Source organism: Canis aureus, chromosome 11 (genome assembly GCF_053574225.1).
Source record: "Canis aureus isolate CA01 chromosome 11, VMU_Caureus_v.1.0, whole genome shotgun sequence".
In the NCBI taxonomy this organism is placed as follows: domain Eukaryota; kingdom Metazoa; phylum Chordata; class Mammalia; order Carnivora; family Canidae; genus Canis; species Canis aureus.
The window spans coordinates 71,884,330-71,905,997 of NC_135621.1; the positions used below are offsets into that span (position 1 = coordinate 71,884,330).

At 61.2% G+C, this 21,668-nt stretch overlaps 1 protein-coding gene across 1 annotated transcript in view; it reads right to left on the reverse strand.

Annotated features, from left to right (window-relative positions):
* Positions 1-21,668, reverse strand: part of TGFA (transforming growth factor alpha) — a 79,273-nt gene that overhangs the window by 42,264 nt on the left and 15,341 nt on the right. The window contains exon 2 of the mRNA XM_077915819.1: positions 10,887-10,940. Within this exon, the coding sequence (XP_077771945.1) occupies positions 10,887-10,940 (54 nt within the window). The remainder of the gene's footprint in view (positions 1-10,886; positions 10,941-21,668) is intronic.

Here is a 21,668-nt window from a genome sequence, read left to right on the forward strand (position 1 = left end):
AGAACAAAACGTGAACCCAGTATCCTCCTTGTGCCAGATTTTTAAAAACTGTCTAAGTCTTTGGACACCAATAAAAATACAGCGACATCTACAAATCCTGTCAGTGGCAAAGCCCATTCCCCGGATACCATCCTGGTTGTCTAATTACACGACTTACGTTAAGGGTAACAGCGTAAGTCAATCTGCAGAATTAACGGCAGAAGCCCACCTCCGGGGACTTCTTACAGGGGCGACTGTTCGGACAGCTCTGTGGCACCGACACGCTCCGCCGAGGGAGACGTTTAACTTGCAGGGTGAGCAGCGGGGAGCGGGACCCCTCAGCTGAGCCCCTTCCTTCAAGCTCGGCGAACACAGGTGTCTGGGGCCTCCTCTGCTCTCTCCTGACCGCGAGCGCCCGTCACCCTTTTAGAGAAGCCGACGTGGCTCGAGGCGCACGGGGGTGATAGGGGCCTAGACACGTCACTGCTTCAGAATCCTCGACAGATGCTAAACTTAACTTGCTGAAGAATGGTCTGGAGACCGTACTCCTTCCCGTGGTCCGCAGGTGAGAGATCCCGGATCCTCCAAACACGCACCCCCTGGCCTCCCGCCGCGGCTGAGCTGAGGCCCGACGCAGGGGACCTCCTGAAGGCTCGCCCTGCAGCCCGCCCGGCCCTCCCGCCGCGGCCCCACTCACCGCGGGGGGCACTCGCCCATTTCAAGTCGCCCGCACTCGGGGCCCCGCGTCTGGCTCGACGCCCGCACAGCCCTCTGCACCACGTTCTCCCATTCAACCGTGAGGCTAGCAAATACTCTTAACGTGAAAATACCGAAAGAAAGACCGACTCAGCTCAAATTGGGCCACAGATCCCTTCGGTATCATATCCCCTTTCTCGGGGGGACCGAAGAACTATTTTTCCTTTTCTTTTTGAGAAGATACGATTTTCTTCCATGTTGTCACCGGGATGTTAATCCTAAGAGCCACTGAATCCCAGCAGCTCCGGCTCCTCAATTAGCTGTGCCCTCAGCGTAACGGTCTAATTATTTCCCTGCCTTTCTGCGTCTCTAACCTGGGCTCCCCCTGGGATTCTCAGATCATTACAAGTAAAAGGGGAATTAGGAGCGCACGGTTCTCAGAGAAGCCACTCTAAACAGTCCCCACACGTGGGCATCGGCTGCTCCCCGAACCCCGCCCACGAGGTCCGAGCAGCCTGTTCATACGGCGTCTGGGGGCTTCCGCGTGGCGAGCGGGAGACTGCGGGTTCCTCGGGCGAGCGACCACACGGTGCTCACTGCTGGGCCCCGGGACACGTGCCGGGCGCCTGGCCCAGGAAGCCAGGACCTTCTCGACCTTCCTTTCCTGTCGTCTGGAGCCTTGGCTGGCCCCCAGCCTTTCCGCGGGTGGCTGTCCTCCAGGGTCCCTCCGTTCCCCCTGGATGTCCCCGCTCCCAGCTGCCCGTCCCCAGGGCCACGCTGCTTCCTCTGCGCCGGGTACTGTAATTCCGAAAGCGACACTGAGCACTTCGGCATCTGCTGCAGCGGCAGGTTCCGTGACGCCACTTCCCCGTGGCCGAGTGGGCTTCCCGACCCGCTGAGTGTGACCAGGCCACGGCCCCGAGCCCTTGCCGCTGCAGCCCTCAGACCCTGACCGTGCATGTGCCGCCAGCCGGCTCAGGCCCTCCTGGTACGTCACATACCACCTCTCCGTGGCTGCTGCTGCTTGTCTAGCTTTGCAAATCTAAACCAAAAGGTTTATGTGACGGACGCCCTGGCATGGTTCAACCGCCTCCCTCCCGTATGCCATCTTGCTGAGTCCTCATAAGGATGCTGTGAGGCAGGCCGGGTTGTTCACTCTATGGGGGGGGGGGGGGAACTGAGCCACAGAGTGGTGACGGAACTCACCTGAGCTCACATCCCCAAGGGGCAGGTAAGGCCCGGACCCCGCGTGCCATCGCATTCACCTCCTCTGTATTTTTAAGCACTTTTCCATCAAGCTGCACTGAAACAGATGAAAAAGGCACAATTCCCTGACGTGCTAATGAGAAGCTGAAATCAAGGACCGCTTAAGCCCTGAGAATAACGTGGGAATTTCTAACCTAGGAGCCACCCCGACTGGATGCACCGGCAGCTGGCGGGTGGGGAGCACTGCACACAGCCTGGGGCCCTGCTTTCATCCCCACGGACGGACGGACCTTGTCACCTCAACCTCCTGCAGCTTTGATCCCTTGTAGTTCATTAGCCTACTAATGGTCATTTCAGAGAAACCTGTAAGAGGCTTCCTTTAGGACTAAATGTAAACCCTGAACCGCGCACCGCGGTGAGCCCAGTGCCCCGTCACCACACGGCCACACAACGTGAAACGCGACGTTATCGACCGCGCTCCCCCTGCTGCACGTTACATCCCTGGGACTTATTTAGGACTGGGGATTTGTACCTTTTGACCCCCTCTCCCATTCTGCCTGCACCACGAGCACAGACTCCCAGGACCGGCACCATCCGGCTGAGGATGAGCAAGAGTCCGAGGGAAGGGGTGTCCCTGCCCTCAGGAGAAGGCACCTATGAGCCTGATACACGTGCCGGCAATAACCAAAGGAGCAAGGCAGCAGCGGCCGTTCGCGTTTGGAGCGCCTACTGTATACGCGCACAGCTCCGAGTGCCCGGTGCAGCAGCTCTCCCTCCTCAGGGGAGCCCCAGGAGCAGAGGAGCAGGTGCTACTAGATTCCTGTTACAGGCAGGGAAGCCGAGGTACAGAGAGGTCAGGTCGTTTACCCGAGGTCTCACAGCTGGTAGGTGGCAGAGGCGCAATCTGAACTTCGCCTGTCGAGTTGCAAATACTCACATTCTAGGGACTGACCCCATGGCCCGGAGAGTCGAGTTGCAAATACTCACATTCTAGGGACTGACCCCATGGCCCGGATCGGCCCAACTTCTCTTCTGAAACCCAGAAGTGTCAGGCACTTCGAGTTTTTGCAAAGTCGATCAAGATCCAGGGGCCAAAGGGGCTGCGGGACAAGAGCCGAGAGAAGCGTCCCCAGAACTGGGAGGTGGACGGGTTACTATTGGATCGGGGCCGATCTGTCCACAGAAAGGTCCCTGGAGGGCCTGCCGTCCATGCAGGGGAGCAGGGTGGGCCTCAAGCTGTGGGGTCCCGGGGGGAGGGCAGGTCCCCAGAAACCGCACCTGAGCCGTAGGGACAGCCGCAGTCACGGGACGGTGCGGGAGGGCCTGGCACGACCCACCCTGGCCGCCAGACTCGCAGGCACACAGCAGCTACTGCCTCTTCTTCCCTTTTAAAAATAGGGCCCCATCCCTTTCTTCCTGATTATCGCATTAGAATATGCTCGTTGCTGACGTGGTAAAAAACGGGAAAGTACAAAGGAGATCACAATCACCTACATTCCCATTACCCAGAGCTCACTCCCCTGCCAACCCGCCGCAGCAGCTGGCGGGCGCCTCATCAAGGGAGACAACCCAGTAGGATTCTCTCTGGAGACCCCGAGCGAGGAGGCACAGAGACCAGAGACAGAATGAGTTGGAATAGAATTATCTTCGCGGGAGGCACCGGGTAGACAAACGGCGGATTCCTTAAAAATCAATCCCCTTTTACCTACGCTGGTGTGTCGCCAGATTCTGTTCTTGCGACATGCGGTGCCTGGCACAGTCAGAAGGAGGACCGATCACGCGGAAAAGCAGCCCAGCGCCCGGGGCCCAACCGAGCAAGACGCACTGTTCCCCCCGCAAATCAATATGTAGCTTTTATTGCACCTTTAAAACGTCGTAAGTCTGAGGCGTCACCTGGCATCTTGTTGTTTCCATAGCCAGACAGCCCAGATCTTACTCATCGGCCTGCTGAGCCGTTCCTTTTTCAGAAACGTAGATCTCATCCGAAAGTTTTCTGCTCTTTGTGTTTATTTTTTTATTTTTTATTTTGCTCTGCTCTTTGTTTTTAACTGTTGGGGCTTTGCTGAGTCAAAACAGTGAGCCTGATACAAGTGCAGCGTCGTGTCCTTCAAGAATTAACTCCTCTTTCCAGGCTGGAGATACTAAACGAGCAACTCTTGGCTTTGTCTACACCCTGTGGGTGTATTTTTTTTTTTGCCCAAGGCATTTTGGATTTCTACAAGAGAAGTATCCTCTTGAATAAGGACCTCGGCGGGGAAGTGAGCACATGCAGACTCCGTCTTGCAGGGCCCGCCCCGTACAGCGCCCTTGATCCTGCTCTGTCCGCGACCGTAGGGGAATCGTTGCCTGTTCCTTTCTGTTTCCTCACTGTTTGTTGACCCAGAGCCTCTTTTTTCCCTTTCGAGGAGACAGAGTTCTACACTGATGTGGCTGAAGACCCCCTGCAGGCTCCTCTGCGGCCCTTCACAGCGGGACCCTTCAGAGAGACGTTCACGTTTTCTGACTATTGTCTTCAAGCTCACAGTAGATGCAGGAACAAAAGAAAGAGTAAGACACGATTTGACAAAGAATAAGAAATATGGGCTGGAAGTCAGAATACGGTCAAAGCAGGTGTTGTCCTCGGAGAAATCCACCTTGATAGATCAAGGCTTTGTCCATGTTTATGCTTTATCTTGAGATACAAAAGTCATCCGCATTATCCGTCTGACCCTATGCCCTCTGACGTCCGGGCTTCTTTAATTCTCATGTCTAACCCTGGGGTGCCTGGGAAGAGGTGGTATTTAATAAATGTGTGCTAAATAAATGCCCGAAACTAAAAAAGTGGGAGAATTAAGCTTCTATTGGCCTTGATTTTTTAAAAAATCCACAAGTTTGTCACTTGCCTTGCTCTTTTCAAAGATGGCAGATGGTCTCTTAGCTGGGCTCAACCTGAACCAAGCTCTTGATTGATGCAATCCCGTCCTTTCCTAGAAATATCAAGACCAGCGCTCGCCGCATGCAACATTTTAGCTCGTTGGCTAGTCTGGTTTACCAGTCCATTTCTGTTTTTACCAGTGAAGCTGTCTATTTATCAAGAGGACGTTTATGTTTTGTCCCCAAACCTGTTTACTTTGGTTGTACTCGTTGTACTTATGTAACTTAATTACGTATTACATAAAGCAAATGAAATACCTGTGCCTCAGCTGTTGTTTCTATTACAAGTTGAGTGTTTTGGAAAGACTTGCTAGAGGCGAGTAGATGGAAATAACTGCTTTAAATTAGAGGTGAGCACGACAAGCATAAAGAAATTAGGTGTATGTGGAGGGGAGACTGTGCTGGTCTAGAGGGATTGATGGCACTTTAAGTGTCCAAGTTCTCACACTAAAGAAATCAGGCCTGGACATCACGGGGGGTGCAATACAGGGACGGCTTATACGGGTAAATGACGAGGAATGCCAGTCAGAAGGAGTCCATTCATAACTAAAACAAGAATATCATGAGACATTCCTTGTCCTTCCTTCACACGATGTACTTGACATTCTCTATTCGCAGCTCTCCAATCTCATTTTTTAAAAAAAATGTTGGCCGTGACCCACGAGAGTGATTTTGTGACTTCTGGTTTGAAAGGACACTGCCTAATGCCGCTCTTCGATTTTATTGATGGGGAACTGAGGTTCTGGGGTTTTGAGGAGCTCTACTAAGGCCACACAGCTGGGGAGTCAGAACTGTCATCATGGATTTCACATCCTAAGGCCTGTCTGCTACCCTGAGCCACCCTCCCTCTCATCCAGCATCGTTTCCTTTGCAAAACGTAGAAGGTGAAATGAGCAACGGCACGACAGGGATAGATCCTAGAGAGGCACGCAAAGAATCCCTCGCTCTCTGCAGAGGCCCCACGATCCTCCAGACCTTCTCTGAAACGAGCAAGTCCCAGCACACGCAGGTGTAGGCGCTTCCCCTTCCAAGGCAGGCCGCACCTCCTGCGCTACAGACACGTATCTGGAACAGTGAACTGTGTACCTGGGTAGAACACGTGAGCCTTCTAATTTTAGAATGACTTCAGTTCCACGTGGGAAAACTCCAGACAATGGAACGGGGAAGCAGTGTGCAGTTCTGAAAAGCTTTTGTTAGGCGAGATGAGCAATAAACAGATCTCCTGGTTGCCGGCCGGCCCGTGTTCTACCTGTTTCCCAAACAGGCAACGCCTTCAGAGGCTTTTTCCTGTCATCTGATTTCCCTCCCTCCGTGCACCCCCAGCTGGAGCTCGCCCGCTCCGCAGAGTTAGGCCCAACGTCCTCACCCGAGTCTGACCTCCGTCTCCCCAAGCCGGGGGTCCCGGAGACCTTCCCCATGATAAACCACCACCGCATAATAAGATCCTTCCATGTCCTTTCACCACCACCTCTGAAAAAGCCCTGAGACTCTACCCTAAGGGAGCCTTCAAACACTCCCCCACTCCAGCTGGGTGGTGTTAGACACGGGTGACGGCAAGGAGACGTTCGGAGGTTCGGATGTTCCGCGAGGCATACACGTCGGGCAAGGCGGACGGCAGGGGGAAGCTCGGAGCCTGCTGCCAGGTGTCTGAGAAGGGCCTCGCCACACCCCTCGGCCATTACAGCGAGTCTCACGAAAACATGAGAACCAGACGGGCGGCCTGGGAAATGCGCAGTATTTCAGAGGGTTAAGCAAGGAGCCACCCAGCAACTTCACCGGCTGTGTTCTGCCCCTTTTAAGGGGCGTTAAAAGGTTCCTTTTGAAGACAGGTCATAACTCCTTTCTTGGGAGGGTGTGACAGGTGTTCTAAGCTGCAGGTGATGCCACCCTCTTTCCGCCTCCAGCTAGGTTTCTCTGCATGCTTTACAAATTAACAACCAACCAGATAAAAATTTCGCCTTAACCCCAGACTACTGACTTCACTCCCATAGCATTCGGTTCCTAAATCCCCCACTAAGCGGTCAGCTGAGGTGGCCTTCGGTCATTATGAGGCTGGATTACGAGTTCCCGTGCTATCGTGTGGTGGGGACACGATAGGACAAGGGTCGGGGAGGACTGCTCCGTTGGCCCCAGCAACTAGAATTTGAGAACCTAAATGCAAAAGGACATCTGATTCCAAGAGGATGAAATACAAGGCCGTCGCACTCTTGCCTCCCTGCCGTGGGTCCATGGCGGGTGTCAGGCACGGATCGTGGCCATATTTCCGGAGAGCCTGAAGGCAGCCTTCCAACCCTTCCCAACAGAGCCTTCCGGGCAATGTCTACCAACTTATCAGAGTGGTCACGTGAAACATCTCACAGGCTCTTTCCTCCCGATTCAAGTCCAACAGGTGAGGAAACTCCGATCCAAATGGGAGACAGACAAACAACTTGCCCAGGGGCTCAGCAACACGACCGGCTGGGCCCAACGCCCCGACTCCTGACCGCCAGCCCAAGGCGTGTGTCTCCCCAGCGTCCCCCCCAAAGGAGATGTCTGAAAAGCACTTACTGGCCACACTAATGCAGCTTCCTATGCATCTGGCGTAGTTTACACCTCACATTTAGGAATCTGAGAGGGAGGAAGATTGGGAGAAACCAACGAAACCTCAACAAGAAAGGCCAAGGGCAACTTTCAAGTGATAAGATCATGGAACTTCCTCCCGCCACCGAAAGCACAAGAAAGCCACACGTTCCCGGGGGTTCATGCCCCACGCTCGACTGGCGCTCAGGGTCTGCAACTCTCTCCGTGCTGCTCCATCGAAACGTGAGAGCGGAATCCTGATTAGGCCTCCGGTGTGAGCACTCGAGAGTGTATGAAAACCTTTTTTTTTTTTTTTTTTTTTTTAAAGATTTTTACTTATTCATTCATAGAGATGCAGAGAGAGAGAGGCAGAGACACAGGCAGAGGGAGAAGCAGGCTCCATGCACCAGGAGCCCGACGTGGGACTCGATCCCGGGTCTCCAGGATCACGCCCCGGGCCACAGGCGGCGCTAAACTGCTGCGCCACCGAGGCTGCCCGTATGAAAACCTTTTTATGTCCGTTACTGTTTCCGAGGCCTGTCGCCCGTTAAGAGCGAAGAGACTTGCACAGTCACGTCATGGATGGAGCTTTGCAGCGTCTGTCCTACAACAGCCCGTCTTTGCAGCTAAGTGGACAGCTCTGAGACTTAGGAAGGTGCCTGCCGACATCCAGAGCACAAAGGGGTCGGGAGGAGGGATGCAGAGGTGCGAGTCAGTCTCCCAGGACACTAAGGAGCACACTCAACGAGCAGTGTTCACCCGGAAGGCAATGTAAGTAGAGAGCAAAATATGAAGACATTAAAGGAAAAGCAGATTAAGCGAAGTACAACCCAAAACCGAACGCAGCGTCCTCTACCCTCCAGATTTAAGGATCTGACAAGAGGGCTCCTCTTGCTTTCGTGGCTGTGATGCGACTCTGGCTTTGTTTCCCAAGTCCTCGTCTGGGCTCTAAGTAACATTCACAAGTGACACAGGCTCTGCTCTCACACGTCCCCGCCAAGGGAGAAAATCCAAACGGTGTGAGAACCGAGGAAAGAAAAGCGGCAGCCGATGCTCGTGGCTGAAGCTGGGCGACGGGCGTGTGCGGGTTCATTTCACGCTTACTTCTCCTGCACGTACGCAGATTCCCACCGAGCTCGGTCGCAAACGGCGTTGCTTATTGACGAGGCCAAGAGTGCGACACACACGCCAACGGCAGGGGTGGAGGGAGTGGCTGGGGGTTGGCCCCCCCGTTTGCGCTGCACCCGCAACAGGATTTCGGCTGCGTCTGGTCAGAGTGGGGTGCGCGGGGGTGGTCGAGGCCTCCCGGGGCTGGGGCGTCTCCGAGAGAAGTACGGCTGCCCTCAAGGAAGAGGAAGTGAAGCAAACAAGCTGATGCGGTTGCAAAGCCCCAGCCCTCGGCGAGGGGGCCGTGACACCACCGCCGCCGTCTGGACTTGTCCCCTGGCCCAGCCCTCTCCGGACTCCGGCCTGGGTCCCGCGAGGCAGGTGGAGCGGGAGTACAAACGGCGAGAGCTGCTCCATCCACCTGCCCGGGCCCGAGGCCCACAGCTGAGGGGCCCGCGGGGGCCGGGCAAGCAGCCCACGTCCCCCCTCCACAGGCCCCTGTCGACGCTGGGCTCTCCCGGTGCCCGCCCGGTGCTCGGGGCTGTGGCACTGCCCCTGCTCTCAGCCGGCACACGGCGCCCTCTGCCCGTCACGGGGGCTGTGAAGCCCTGCAGGGCGTGACCGGCTCTCTGGCGACACGCCGTGAAGAGGAAGAGTGAACATCGGGGACTCGTTGGGACAGAGACGTTCGCGCAGAAGCAAATTCAGAAACGGGAACAGAGGCTGGTCAGCAGCGCAGCAAGGACCGGCGCTCCGGGATGAGCACGGCAGGTCTTCCCACGCTTGTCCCTGAAACACCGGGAGGCCCCCCAGGGCCTGGGCAGGAGCGGCGCCTGAGGGGACAGGCTCCGGGGTGGCCCCGGGGCTCTGCCGCCGGCGTGAGGGGCTGCAGAGGGGCAGGAGGCAGCAGGCAGCGGCACTGGGGTGCATCAGCGTCTGCCGTCACTGCGACTCACCACCCGCAGGTGACTCAGGACAGGAGCTGGCTCTTGGCCTCTCGGCTCCTACAGCGAGGACCATGGGGCTGAGGATGTGAGCCGGGACGCCCGGAGGCAGCCAGGGGGCCCCCACCGCACCCCCCACAGACGCACAGCTGAGCCCTCGCTGACAGGGGAGGAAAGGTGGACACTCTGGTTGACCCCGGGCCTCGGGGGCACCGCTCTGGGATGCGCCCGCCCACCCTGGTCGAGCGGAACACGGGGGAGCCAGGCATCCTCTTCCGTGGCATCATAGGCCCCCAAGTGGCTTGGACACCTTCGGGGTTCGAGTGCCTCAAGGGTGATGGCTCCGAGTGGAGGGTTCAGGGCTACAGAGGCAGCATCGTCTCCCAGCGTTTGGAGGGACAAGGAGTGGAAGAGACGAGCAGGGTACAGGGGCGCCGTGCGGCCGGTTGGAGGACCGTGAACGCACAGGAACCGCCCCTCCCCGCGCACACCTCCCTCGGGTGACTATGGGGGGGGGCATCCAGCGGGGGCCCGGGACTCACACTGCCGGCGAGGAACTTGGCTCCCTGCACGCGGAGGGCTAGCTGGCGACTCGCCGCGGGGGTCACAAGGATATTCGTGTCCCAGGGAGCACCCCGAGGAAAGCCCCCGACCGAAGGGAAAGGCCCTGGGTGTGCGGGGGTGGGGGGGCACCGTGATTTAACTGGACGCCATGTGAGGCCCAGCAGGGAGCAGCGAACTGAACCACACAGTCCGTTTTCGTGGATCCCGACGTTTTCAGAAAGATCCACTTATTAGTTACGGGGTGGGGGGAGCAAGTCCCCTACAAGCCTGGGGGAGGGGTGGGGGACCTCAGGCGCTGAGCGAGGAGCCCGACGCGGGGCGCGGCCCCACTACCCCAACCGCAGCCTGAGCCCGACCGAGAGCCAGCGGCTTCCCCGACCGCGCCATCCGGGCGCCCGAGGGTGACGTTTTAAAAAGATGCATCTCAAGGCTTTGCAGCAACGTGGAGAAACGTACAACTCAAAGCCGCGGCTTAGAGAGCAGCAGTCACGTCGCTTCCCCCCGCGGCGGCCCCACACAACTACGAGTGCACCGGGCGCCGCGAAGCGCCAGACACGCCAGCGGCGGATGCTCCGGGCCCGGAGCGTGGCCTCCCACTCTTCCCACGCCGCCCAGGACTCTGAAGCCAGGGCAAGGTCCCTCGAAATGTCCCGAGGTGACCCCCAGAGCAGCGAACAGAGACCAGCGGGCAGGAGCAGACCGCGGCTCGGGAACCCCGGCTCCCCTCTCGGGGCACCTCCCTCTGAGAGTCCCCAGCTCCACGGCGCCCCTGCCCGCCCGCCCCTGCCCCTGCACCCGGGACCCTGGGGCACAGCCCACCGAGCCCAGGCCGGGGCCCCTGGGGACGCCCAGAGGGAGGCCCCACGAACCGGCCCGCCCGCTCCCCCCGCTCGCCGCGCACCCCCGGGCAGGACTCACCGCTCAGGGCGGACGTGCTGTTCTCCAGGGCCTGGCCCGCGGCCAGCAGGACACCTGTGCGGGGAGAAGAGGACAGGTGAGCATCCGCTGGCAAAGCCTTCAGGGCCGGGGGGCGGCGCTGGAGGGGCGACGGCCGGGCTGGCCGGGAACCGGGGGACCCAGGGCAAGGACCGCCACTGGGGCAGCTCAGTGCCAGCCGATTCCGTCCTTCCCGCCTCCCTCTGCCCGCCCGCGCCCCTGCGCTCCGGTTTGTTTCTTTGCTACTGTGTAACTTTTGAAGTTGTCTCGAAACAAAAGATTTACTTTGCGAGCATTTTAAGCGTCCAATTCAGGGGCGTTAAGTGCATCGGAGTCGCCGGCCGTGGCCACGGCCCTTTCGGGCTTTACGCCGCCTCTCTCGAGGCACGTGGATTCCTGGGGGACCCGCGGCCCAGGGACACGTGAGCACGTGCGGATGACGCGCTGTGACCCACGGGGCAGGGCACCCTAGTACTGCTCCTCCCCGGGGACCCCGACCCCGCAGACAGCGACCGCATCACAGCCTCCCCGCCAGGACGCTGGGGGACCCGGAGGGGGCCTCGTCCCTGCCTGGTCACCCACTGGCCTTGCCACGGAGCTGCCAGCTCGGGATGACGGCACCTGCCGCCGCGCCGTACTGCGGGCGCCCTGGGGTGCAAGCCCCTCACACCCACACCTCGGGTCTGGGCCCTCCCGGGGCGGCGGCGGGGCCGCGAGCCCTCGGGGAGGCAGGGAGGTGGCGGTCAGGGGGCTCGCGGGATTTCACGCACAAAATACAAATTTAAAGGTAAGACGTGAAGATTTCCAAGGCTGCAACCGCAGAGCATCACAGCCCGCCCTCGGGTCGCAGTCGAGCAGGGGACGCCGTGAGACCTTGCGGGGGCCCTTGCACACGCCCGCCGGCGGGGATGCTCGGTGCCCTCACGCCACGGCGCCAGGGGATCCTGGAAACAGCGGCACGGCGCCCACGAGGAAGGAACCTCCCGGGGCCTACGCAACCGCGTGCGCAAAATCAGACGGGCTTCCTAGGGCCGAGGAGCAAAGACACGCACGGGGCCACGCACCGGCCGGCGGCAGGGGGGAGGCGGTGCGGACCGCGGGCCACGGGGAGGGCGCTGCGGGCTGGAGCTGCTCCGGTCCCTCCGCGCCTCCCCCCTGCGAGCCGTCCTGGCGGGAAAGCTCTGGACGGACTCGGACCCGCGTCTGGTGACCACACACTCTGTGGCCCGAGGGACACACAGATGGCGACGACTCCTCGTGTACCTTGGAGGAGGCGCCGACGGCCGCCACAAGGTGTCCCCGAACCATGAGGTAGTCGCCGCGTCCGTGCCCGCCGTGTCCTCTCCGTGGGTGGAGCCAGGACGGCCGGGACCAGGCGGCGGGACCCTCGCCCCCGGGCGGGCTGTGCACCGTGGATCCTCCCTGCGGCGCGGCCAGCCCCGGGGCACGGTGGGAACCAGTCGGAGTGTGTGACACCTGTCGTCCCACAGAGAGAGCCACTGGGTCTCTCCCTGTGATCGGAGCCGCAGGGAGGTTCCCTTGCACACCCCCGGAATCCCACAGGCAGCAGCAGCCGCCCCGCGCTGCCCCCCCAACCGGGTTCAGCCACAGCTGGTGCTGATGAGGGGGAGGCCTCTGCTCTCCAGGCCCGGCCCGTGGGCTCATGCCTCAGTTGGTCCCACCGTCACCCTCGATGCCGCGTCTCCCGGCCTCCCTGCCACCTGCCCCCCGTCCCCCTGCAAACACGTGGTTTCACAGGAGGCAGCGAGGCCTGCAGGGGCGAGGGCTGTCCCAGGCCCTGGAGTCAGCGCGAGCCCAGGTCCGCCCAGGCCCAGGCCGGCGCCGAGTCAGCACCGCACTCGCCCTACCCGCCACCCGCCGGTCCCGGCCACAGCCCCAGGGTGCACGAACAGCAGACCCCGCGGGCCCCGGCCAAGTCCATGCCTCTGTTCCGGAAGCGTCTGTGCCTCTGATCCCCCCACGGCGAGCGGGCAGCCGGGTGGAGGCCGTCCAGGAACCCGTGTCCCGGCAGGCCCTGCGGCCCGACCGAAGCACAGGGCACCTGAGTGGGGACGGCACCGGCGCCACCACGGCGGCTTCAAGGCCACACAGGGCTCAGATGGAGGCCGCGGCCCGGCCACGGGTCCCCTTGCCTGCCACAGGCCCCCCGGCAGCTGCCTTTGCATCATTCCTGCCTAAGTAGCTGCAAATAGGGGGATCCCTGGATCACAGACTTCAGGAAAGAGAAAAGGGGAAGCGGTGAAGTGGGGAAAAGAAATGACCCATGAAAGCTGATCCTCACCCGAAGAAGCGCGGACGCCCGGGCCGGCCCTCGGGGCAAGGACTGCGGTGCTTAGGGCTCAGCTGTTCCGAACTTAAAGTTTCCAACAGAAAGTCAAAAAAGAGGCTCATCCACGTGTCCTGTGGGTTCACAGACCGGAGCCACCGCACAGCCTGTGCACTGACGGGCCGGGCTGTCCCGAGGTGCTGGCCCTCCGTGCCCTGGGCCCCCGGGGCAGCCCCGCACCCGCACGTGGGATCAGGACACCCTCGTGACACCTGCTCTGGCGTCCAGTCTGGGAGAAGCACCTCAGGCCCCCGGGAACCCCGCCCTGGCATCTGGCAGGCTCCGACCCAGGCTCCAGCCCAGTCCACCTTGGGGTCCACTGTTCCCCCCAGAAGTCAAGAGCTGCACGTCTCCTCCATATTAAGATCCATGAGCCAGGGCACCCGAGCCAAAGGGTGAGGGTGAGGCTGGTGTCGGGGGACGGAGGGAGGGTCCTTCTGGAGGAGGACGCCCGGGTCCTGCAGGTCAGGAGCCAATGCAGGCGGAAGAGGGGTGCAGAGGGGGAGGGTGGGTGCTGGGGGTGCAGCCAGGACCCCCCACCCCCGTGGCCCGGTACCCAGGGCTGGACGGTCATGAGGGGCGCAGCAGCAGCGCAGAAGGCCGAGGGTACCGAGAGCGAGGGCCCCGCAGCAGGGCTGAGGTCTACCGAGGACTTGCAGGGGCGACCGTGTGGGCACAGCAGGGCCTGAAGGGGCCACGCGACACCCGGGCCTCGGGGACAGGAATTTCATCCCACATCAAGCTTTACCCGCAAACACGGCGCGATTTCAACGGCACAGCGGACGCTGGGACGAGGCCTGACCTCAGGATTTTTAAACCTAAGAGGTTTTGGCTCAGGTGGCAACGCTGGTTTCAGGGTAAGAACTGAGTAGGAAAAAAAAAGAGAAAAAAAGAAAAAAAAAAACGAAAAAAAAAAGAAAAAAGAAGAAGGAAAAAAACAACCGAGTAGAAGAAAGAGAAAGAAGACACAGCGCGGTTGGGACCAGGAGGCGCTGGAGGGACCGGGGGGCAGTGAGCTTGTCCCCGCGAGACTGTCCACCCACGTCCCGGCTGGCGCGGCGCACGGAGGGCGGCCCACGGCTCCTCTCCACGGAGGGGGCCCACGGCTCACGCTTGCCCGGCGCCCAGAGGCCTCAGTGACACCTCGGAGGGTGTCGGGCCCGGCGGCACAGGGATTTGTGGAAGAACTGGCCGGACGGGATCGGGACGCTCTGGGGACAGCAGGGAGAGCGCAGAAAATACGTGACGTGGGAATGAATCACCCCGGGAGACGGGCCTGCGGCACAGAGCGGCCTTTCTTTCACCGTCCCAGCATCTGGTCACTGCTTTTACAGGGCAGGTGGGACCCGCCCCCCGAGCAGAGTGTCCCCCAGGGAAGTCATTTGAAAGGTCTGCCGTGCGGCAGGTGGCGTGTCGCGATGCAAACAAGCCAACCGCGCGGGGAAGGGGCAGCTTCCGGTTACAGACCCGGGCCTGTGAGGTCCTGACCCCTTTGCCCAGACGCAGCCGCGATGTGGGACATGTCTCTGTGCCTCAGGGGCCTCCCGCTCTGTCCGCACGTGGCTCCGTCCTAGGATTCCCGCCCATGCGTCCCCGCGAGCCGCAGTGTGAGCTCCGGCACTGACCACGTGCCCCGCGGAGTCTCCGCGGTCAAAGCAAGTCCAGGAAGGCGGTACCACCGCGCTCCCATTTTGGAGGAAGTCAGGGCGCAGGGGACAAAGCATGTGCCCCAGGTCACCCAGCTCACGGGTGACAGGTGCTGCAGGCTCAGCCCACGGGGCCCGACTTGGCTCGCACTCCTCCGTGAAGCACGGGGGACGCACACCAGCTCCCCGTGTGCTCTCCCGCGAGGGACAGGCGTGCGCCGTGACGCGGGGGACAGAGGCCAGGAGCCCAAGCCGCGGGGTCACTGCGGGGGGTCAGCCCCGGCGCTCGCTTCGCCGCCCCGCCTCGCGGGCTCTGCGTCTGTGGATGCCCGAGCTGGGCCCGGACGCCTGCCGGCCTTGAACTCCAGGCACCGGGGAGGATCCAGGGCCGGGGCCGGGGCCGCGGGCGGACACACGGCCGCACACGCACTCCTTGCAGGTGGGGCCCTGCCTTGGGTGAGGATCCCACGGAGCAAACCCGGCGAGCGAGCTTGCTTTGCCGTCACTGTCCTTCAGGTCGGCAGGACGTTCACGGCAAACGTCAGCACAGAGCGAGGCCCTCGTCTGGTCCTCCACGAGCTCGCCCCAGCTCCGTCTCAGCACCGTCTGGACCAGCTCACGACCCACGAGGGATGCGCTCGGGTCAGCGGGCCTGGTGCCCGGCTGCCCTCCTGACGAGGGGCGTCAGTGCTGAGGCCACCGGACGTGCCTAAGGCCGCACTTCATGACCACGACATTACGGAAGCCGGTGCTGCCCGGGTGCTCCTAGGGGTTCCCCGCACCCCTGTCGATGCATCTGCGGATGGGGAACAGCCCAAGTACCGAGGGGGGACCTTTGGGGTCCCGGAGATGAGATGAGCAGACGGGTGGCTCGCGTTGCAACCCTGGGCCGTTTTCCTTCCTGATGCAGTCGTTAGGTCAGAGCAGGAGGGTCTGCCCCCCACTCAGCCCCCCACTACTGCTGCCCTTGCTGTCAGGCCCTGGCCGCGTCCCATCACTGGCCTTGCCCAGCCCTTGGCATCCTCAGTCCTACGTAGGGACGACAGCTGCTCGCGCGGCCTCCGCAAGGCTCCACACACAGAGAAACAGACCGTCCCACACGAGAGCAAAGGGGGTGGGATGGGCCCCACCATCGCGGGTTCCCACGGATGCTGCCCTGCACCCGACCCCAATCCCAAGCCCCGTGTTCAAACGCAAGGTCGCCTCATCCCTGAGCTGCTGCTCCTGTTGGCTTCCGGGCAGGGCTGGGGAACCATGGCATCATCCACCCCCCACCCCGCATTCGAGCCCAGCGCCCCTGCCCGCCCGCCCCCCTGCCGATGCCCCAGCTCAGGCCTCATCAGCCTCCTCGACGTGCCGCGCTGACCTGCTCTAAGAGGACCCGACCTCCAAAACAAGGAGCTTTCAGGGCAAAATGTCTTTATCGAAAAAATGGGCTCTTGAGGATGCGCCCCGCATCACGTCGGGCAGGACCGGCCCCGTGTCCCCCCCACGCAGGTCCACCCTTTGCCCTCCCCGCCGGCTGGAGGGTCGAGGCTGCTCAGTCAGCCACGGCTGGGCCAGGGCCGAGCGGTGAGGTGCCGGGAAGCGGCGGCAGGCGGGGCGCGGGAACCCCGAGGGAACCCCGGGCCCCGGATGGCGAGGCTACGCGGGACTGTCCCAGGGAAAGTGGGAGCAGGCACGGGCTGGAGCCCAGGCCAGGCCAGAGCGGCAGGGGCGCCGGCTGCACCCACAAGGACCAGGTGGGCCCGGGGAGTCGGTACCCGGCCGCCAGGAAACTCAGAAATGGAATGGCAGCTCCGGGAGCGTCCACCGGGACGCGAGGGCCCCGCCCCATCCACGAGGTCCGTCCCCGTGCCGCGTCTCCGTCCCCCGCCAGGCCCTGCCTGGACCTCGGAACAGCGCGGTCGGCCCCGTAGCCCCCGTCGAGCCAGGCCGAGCCCTGGGCCCCTCAGGCCCCAGCACAGCCACCCCAGCAACTGGCGCAGGAGCAGGTGCCATGCTGGGAGGAGGTGACAAAATAAGCGATCCTTGATTCCTGCACGGAGCAGCCCGTGGCGACAGCTCCGGCCTCCCCGCTGCCGCTCCCGGGACACCCCCAGAGCCACGTGCAGATCGCACCATGGTGCCCGGGCCACGACCAGGAGCAACGGGACATGGGGGGACTTCGGCCTGGGAACGGGGGGTGGACAGAGCCTGGGGCTCTGGGGCGACGCCGTCGGGAGGACTCGCTGCAGCACACGAGGCCCGAGAGGGAAGCAGGGCAAGCAGAGGGAACGCGTTCTGGGAACTGCAGTCTGAAGAGCTGAGGGGAAAACACCCTGCAGTTCTTGTGACCCCTCATTTCTCAATCCACAGCACAGTGCTTCCCCGGGCCCCGGACGCGGGGGCGGGAGGGGGAGCGCCCGGGTGGGAAAGGCCCGGACACGGGGGAGGAGGCGCTAGGCGGCCTGCGAGGACAGCCCGAGCAGCCCCCACCACCGGCAGCGCCTCGCGGCTCTGGACACCTGTGGGGGTGGATCCCGCCGCCGCCACGACCGGGGCACTGCTGCTACCGGGGCAGGGAGAGCAGGGCCGCCACACACGGGATCCGCGCCGTGCGGGGTCCATAGCGCACGCGGGTGGGAGGCTCTGCACCTGCCGGGCGGCCCTCCAAGCGCAGGGTGCGCAGCCTCAGCCCAGACCCGGGGTGGCGGCCATCGTGGGAGCCCGTGAACGGCCTCCAGCCGCGTCCTACTCATCGGCTCGCTCTCCTTTTTTTTTTTTTTCGCTCTCCTTTAACGGATGCTTCCCCCCGGGATTCCCTCCATCCTTACGACTGTCGGTCTCCCCGTGGGAACCCGAAGTGCCCGGGCTGCACGGCAGGAAGCCCACCCCTTGTCATGAGACGGGCGGAGCACAAACAGCCCCTGATCCCGGTGGTTCACAGTCTCGGGGTTCCGCAGAGGCTCAAGAGGGTCGGGAGGGTCGGGATGAGAAGCAAAAGGGAAGAGGGAGCAGCGGAAAGAGGACACTTTGCACTGGGACGGGTCAGCTGAGGCAAGAGCGGGAGGGTGCCCGGGAGCTACGTGGGGGGCGCCCTGCGCGTCGGGCCGGAGGGGAGCGCGGTGAGAAGAGGGTGTCGGCGGACGCTCGGCGTGCTTCCGAGGCATTGCCTAGGAAACAACCAGACTCCATAAATGAAGGTGATGTGAGAAGCAAACCCGCGGGTGAGACGGTACAGCTGCTTAGGGGACAGCTGAGTGGTTCTCGGCAAAGTGCGACCTCGTGGGACCATGTGGTCCAGCAGCAGAGCTTCTTGGTATTGACCCAAATGACCAAGAACTCGGGTCCACAGGGAAACCTGCGCACACGCGTGCAGCGGCCTGACCGCCGACACTTGTAAGGAGCCAGGAGGCCCCTCGGGGTGAAGGACAGACCGTGGTGCATCCAGACACTGGAGAACTGGACACATCGTATTACGTGAAATAAGCCAATCCAAAGGGGCTCTAAACTGCGAGTCCGACTCTAGGACATCCCGGAAAAGGAAACATACGGAGACTGAGAAGACGGGTCGGTGCCAGCGGTGGAGGAGGGACGCGGAGATCAACAGGGAAAGACGGGGACTCGGGGCAGAGCAGCAACCCCGCGGGACTCACGACGGCCGGGGGCTCGTCCGCCACACGTCCCAGAACGGACGACACAGAGAATCAGCGCTAGTGCAGACTGCGGATTTCAGGTTAAATTCAACGTTAGAAAGTATGAACATTTTTTGTGTGTGTGTGGGGGGGGGGGGGCGCGATACCACTTTTCTCAGCAGTTTGGGGTTTCTCCTTCTGAATGTTTCTCTTGTAGGCTCAGACCCGAGCTCTTCCCGCGAGTACCGCCCACACTGCAGAACGGGATGGTCCGCCCTTCAGCCGTGACTGTCGGCCGTCAGTCATGGCTCTAAACGACCCTGTGGTTGAGTCCGTGGGGCCGATCGGTACTTCTTAATGCTCTTCTCTGGACTATTATTATTATTTCTTGAGCACGGCTGGCCCACAGCATCACATGAGTTTCAGGTGCACGCACAGCGATGCGACCACTCCTAAAGGTCGTGCTGTGCTCGCCGCCAACGCGCCTCCGCCGTCCCCACGAGACACACCAGATCCCACGGGTCTCCTCCGTCTGCTGTGCCTGGCGCCCCGTGACCACAGTCACTCTGTGCCTGGGAGCCTGGACACCGCTCTGCGCCCTTTTTGCCCACACCCACCCCCCTGGAAACCGCCCATTTGTTCCCTGTACTTATAGGCCCAATTCTGCTGATTGCTTGTTTGTTTGGTTAGAAAAACATTAACTTTTGTTAATAACAATGTGCTGACATTGGCTCGTCGATTGTAGCATATGTACCGTCTCAAGCGAGAGGGTGATAGTAGGGGAAGTTATGGGAATTCTCTGTACTTTACACTCAATTTTTCTATTAAACCTGAAACTACTAAAAAAATAAAGAAACAAAAGTCCGTTAGAAAAACAGCCGGTGACGATTCTAACACTATGAAGCTGGATTATTTACTCTACGTTCCAACGTGTCCCGTCCTGGGGCTTCCCTAAGTTCAGGGAAAATGTCCTCCTGGGAAGGCTGTGGCGGAGACCTGAGGCCTTGTGAAAACCAAGGAAACCCGGTATCGCGGTTCCGGGGCCACTGGCCTTGCTCCGGCGACTCCTAACGTACGACAGGTAACACGTCGTGGACACGCAGTCTCAGCTGAGGATGGGCCGTGAACACAATCTTCAAAGCTGTCCACCGGCTGTCAGCTCCGAGGCCGAGGCAGCAGAAAACAAGACCTGCTAGACGGTGGTTTCACCCAGTTTCTTGGCTCTCTGGCTACATCTGAGCGTGGGCTCCCCGGTGGGTGCCAGGCTCGGCCTTGATCGGACCCCAGTGAAGCCGCCGTCACGGAGACCAACTCCACGGCCCTCCTCCTGTCCTTGCAAACAGTAATTCAGGCAGAGAAAGAACGAGAGAGCACGGGGCGGGGGGGCTTTGAATTGCCCAACATCATCCTTCCGGGAAGACCTCCCAGCAAGGTGATGAAGCAAGCGGCTTCCCCTCCGTCTCCGACACGGTCATACGTGGGCTTATCTCCCGTCTCCATGGTAACAAGTGATGTGTCGGGGGAGATGGACTTTCTCAGCTGGCTGAACCCCGGGCGCGGAGAGCAGCGCTCGACACGGGGCGAGCTCTCGACAGCACCTGTTGAACGAATTCGGTTCCTTTCCGAGCTCAACCCGTCAGACCATCCGGAGGTGGTCAGGGAGTGCGACCCACAGAGGCCAACCCTTGGGGTCCTAGCTGAGCAGGAGCGGCTAATGCAGACTCTGTAAAATCTAGGTTCTTTCATTCTGGAATAAGAAGACACCTGTAGAACGTTTCTGTGGCGGGAGCTCTCCAAGTAATAGTCCAGACACCGGAGCATTTCTTTCATCATGGGATGATGATGAGAGAGAGAGGAGGACAGGGAGATAGAGTCGCAGGGTCGCAACTGGTGACATCTAATGGCGACTTGAACAGAATGAGGGAACCAGTCCTACAAATGCCGGGGGGAAGAGCACCCAAAGCTGAGGGAACAGCAAAGGCCAAGGTGCTGAGCTAGGAGTGAACTCCGCGTGTTCAAGGAAGAGCAAGAAGGTGGAACAGGACGGTGGTGGGACACAAGGCTGGGGAGAGGCCAGGGGACAGCCAGGTGTCTGGGTTCCACGCTGGACACGTTTGAGCGGAGGGACGACGGCACTGGATGTACGTGTCAGGAGCATCGCCCGGGACACCGGGAAGGGAAGAAGCCTTATGGAGGCAAGACTGGAAATTGGAAGAGCGGGGATGAGGCCACCGAGAAGTCCAGGTGAGGGGTGGGGACGCGAGACGCGGTCGGTTCCATACGACAGGGTGGAAAGAAGACTCCCTGGCCTTCTCCCGCTGTCCACACCTGCCCCTGCGTCCTCTCCACCCTCCTAGGCCGAGGGCGACCTTCAAGGCCTGGTTCAAACGTCAACGTCTTCCCAAACCTTGCCCGTCCACCTCAGACGGAGGACCCCCGTCCCTCTCGAAAAATTAAAAGGCAAACATGCAAACAACCGCCCGAGAGCACGGGGTGGAGAGACCCGCCAGCAGGCTCAACACCCACGGTGTCGAAGCCACACGAGTCCATGGTCTCTTGATCCTGATGTTCTCACTTCCCCGAGGGGCTTTCACTGATGGCTCCCTTCCAGTCTGTGCAGCGTCCCCGGGCTCCCCTGGAGGTCTCCACCCCGGGTGACGTGTGTGCCCCGGGGCAGCCCCGGCCGGGGCCTCGGAACCCTGTCCAGGTAGCTGCAGGCTCGGAGCCGCGACCCACGTTCCACGTCCAGGAGGAGCTGAGAGGCGCTGGTGCCTGGACGACGACCCGGGCTCACGTGGGAGCTCCTGGGAGCTTGCTGGGTGCACCCTGCTTACCACGCGCCTCCCACGCGGCCCACGGGCTGGACTGGGGCCTCCCGGGCTCACGACGGCTGCAGCCACCTGCCGCCACAGCACGCAGGCTGCAAATGGACAGACCGCGGGCCTACTCTGGGCTCTGGGTCTCCACCCTCAACGTCCCGCCTCGGCAGCAACCTTGGCCCAGCCCTTGGCCACCCCCTGACCCCTGGGGGACATGCGGCTGGAGACACGGGGCGATGACCTCACTGGGTGCTGATACGCACTTTTATGCAAAAGTCAACAACTTTGTCTAGAAGGTGGAACAGGGGGTGACGTCCCGGCCCCCAAGTGGGTCC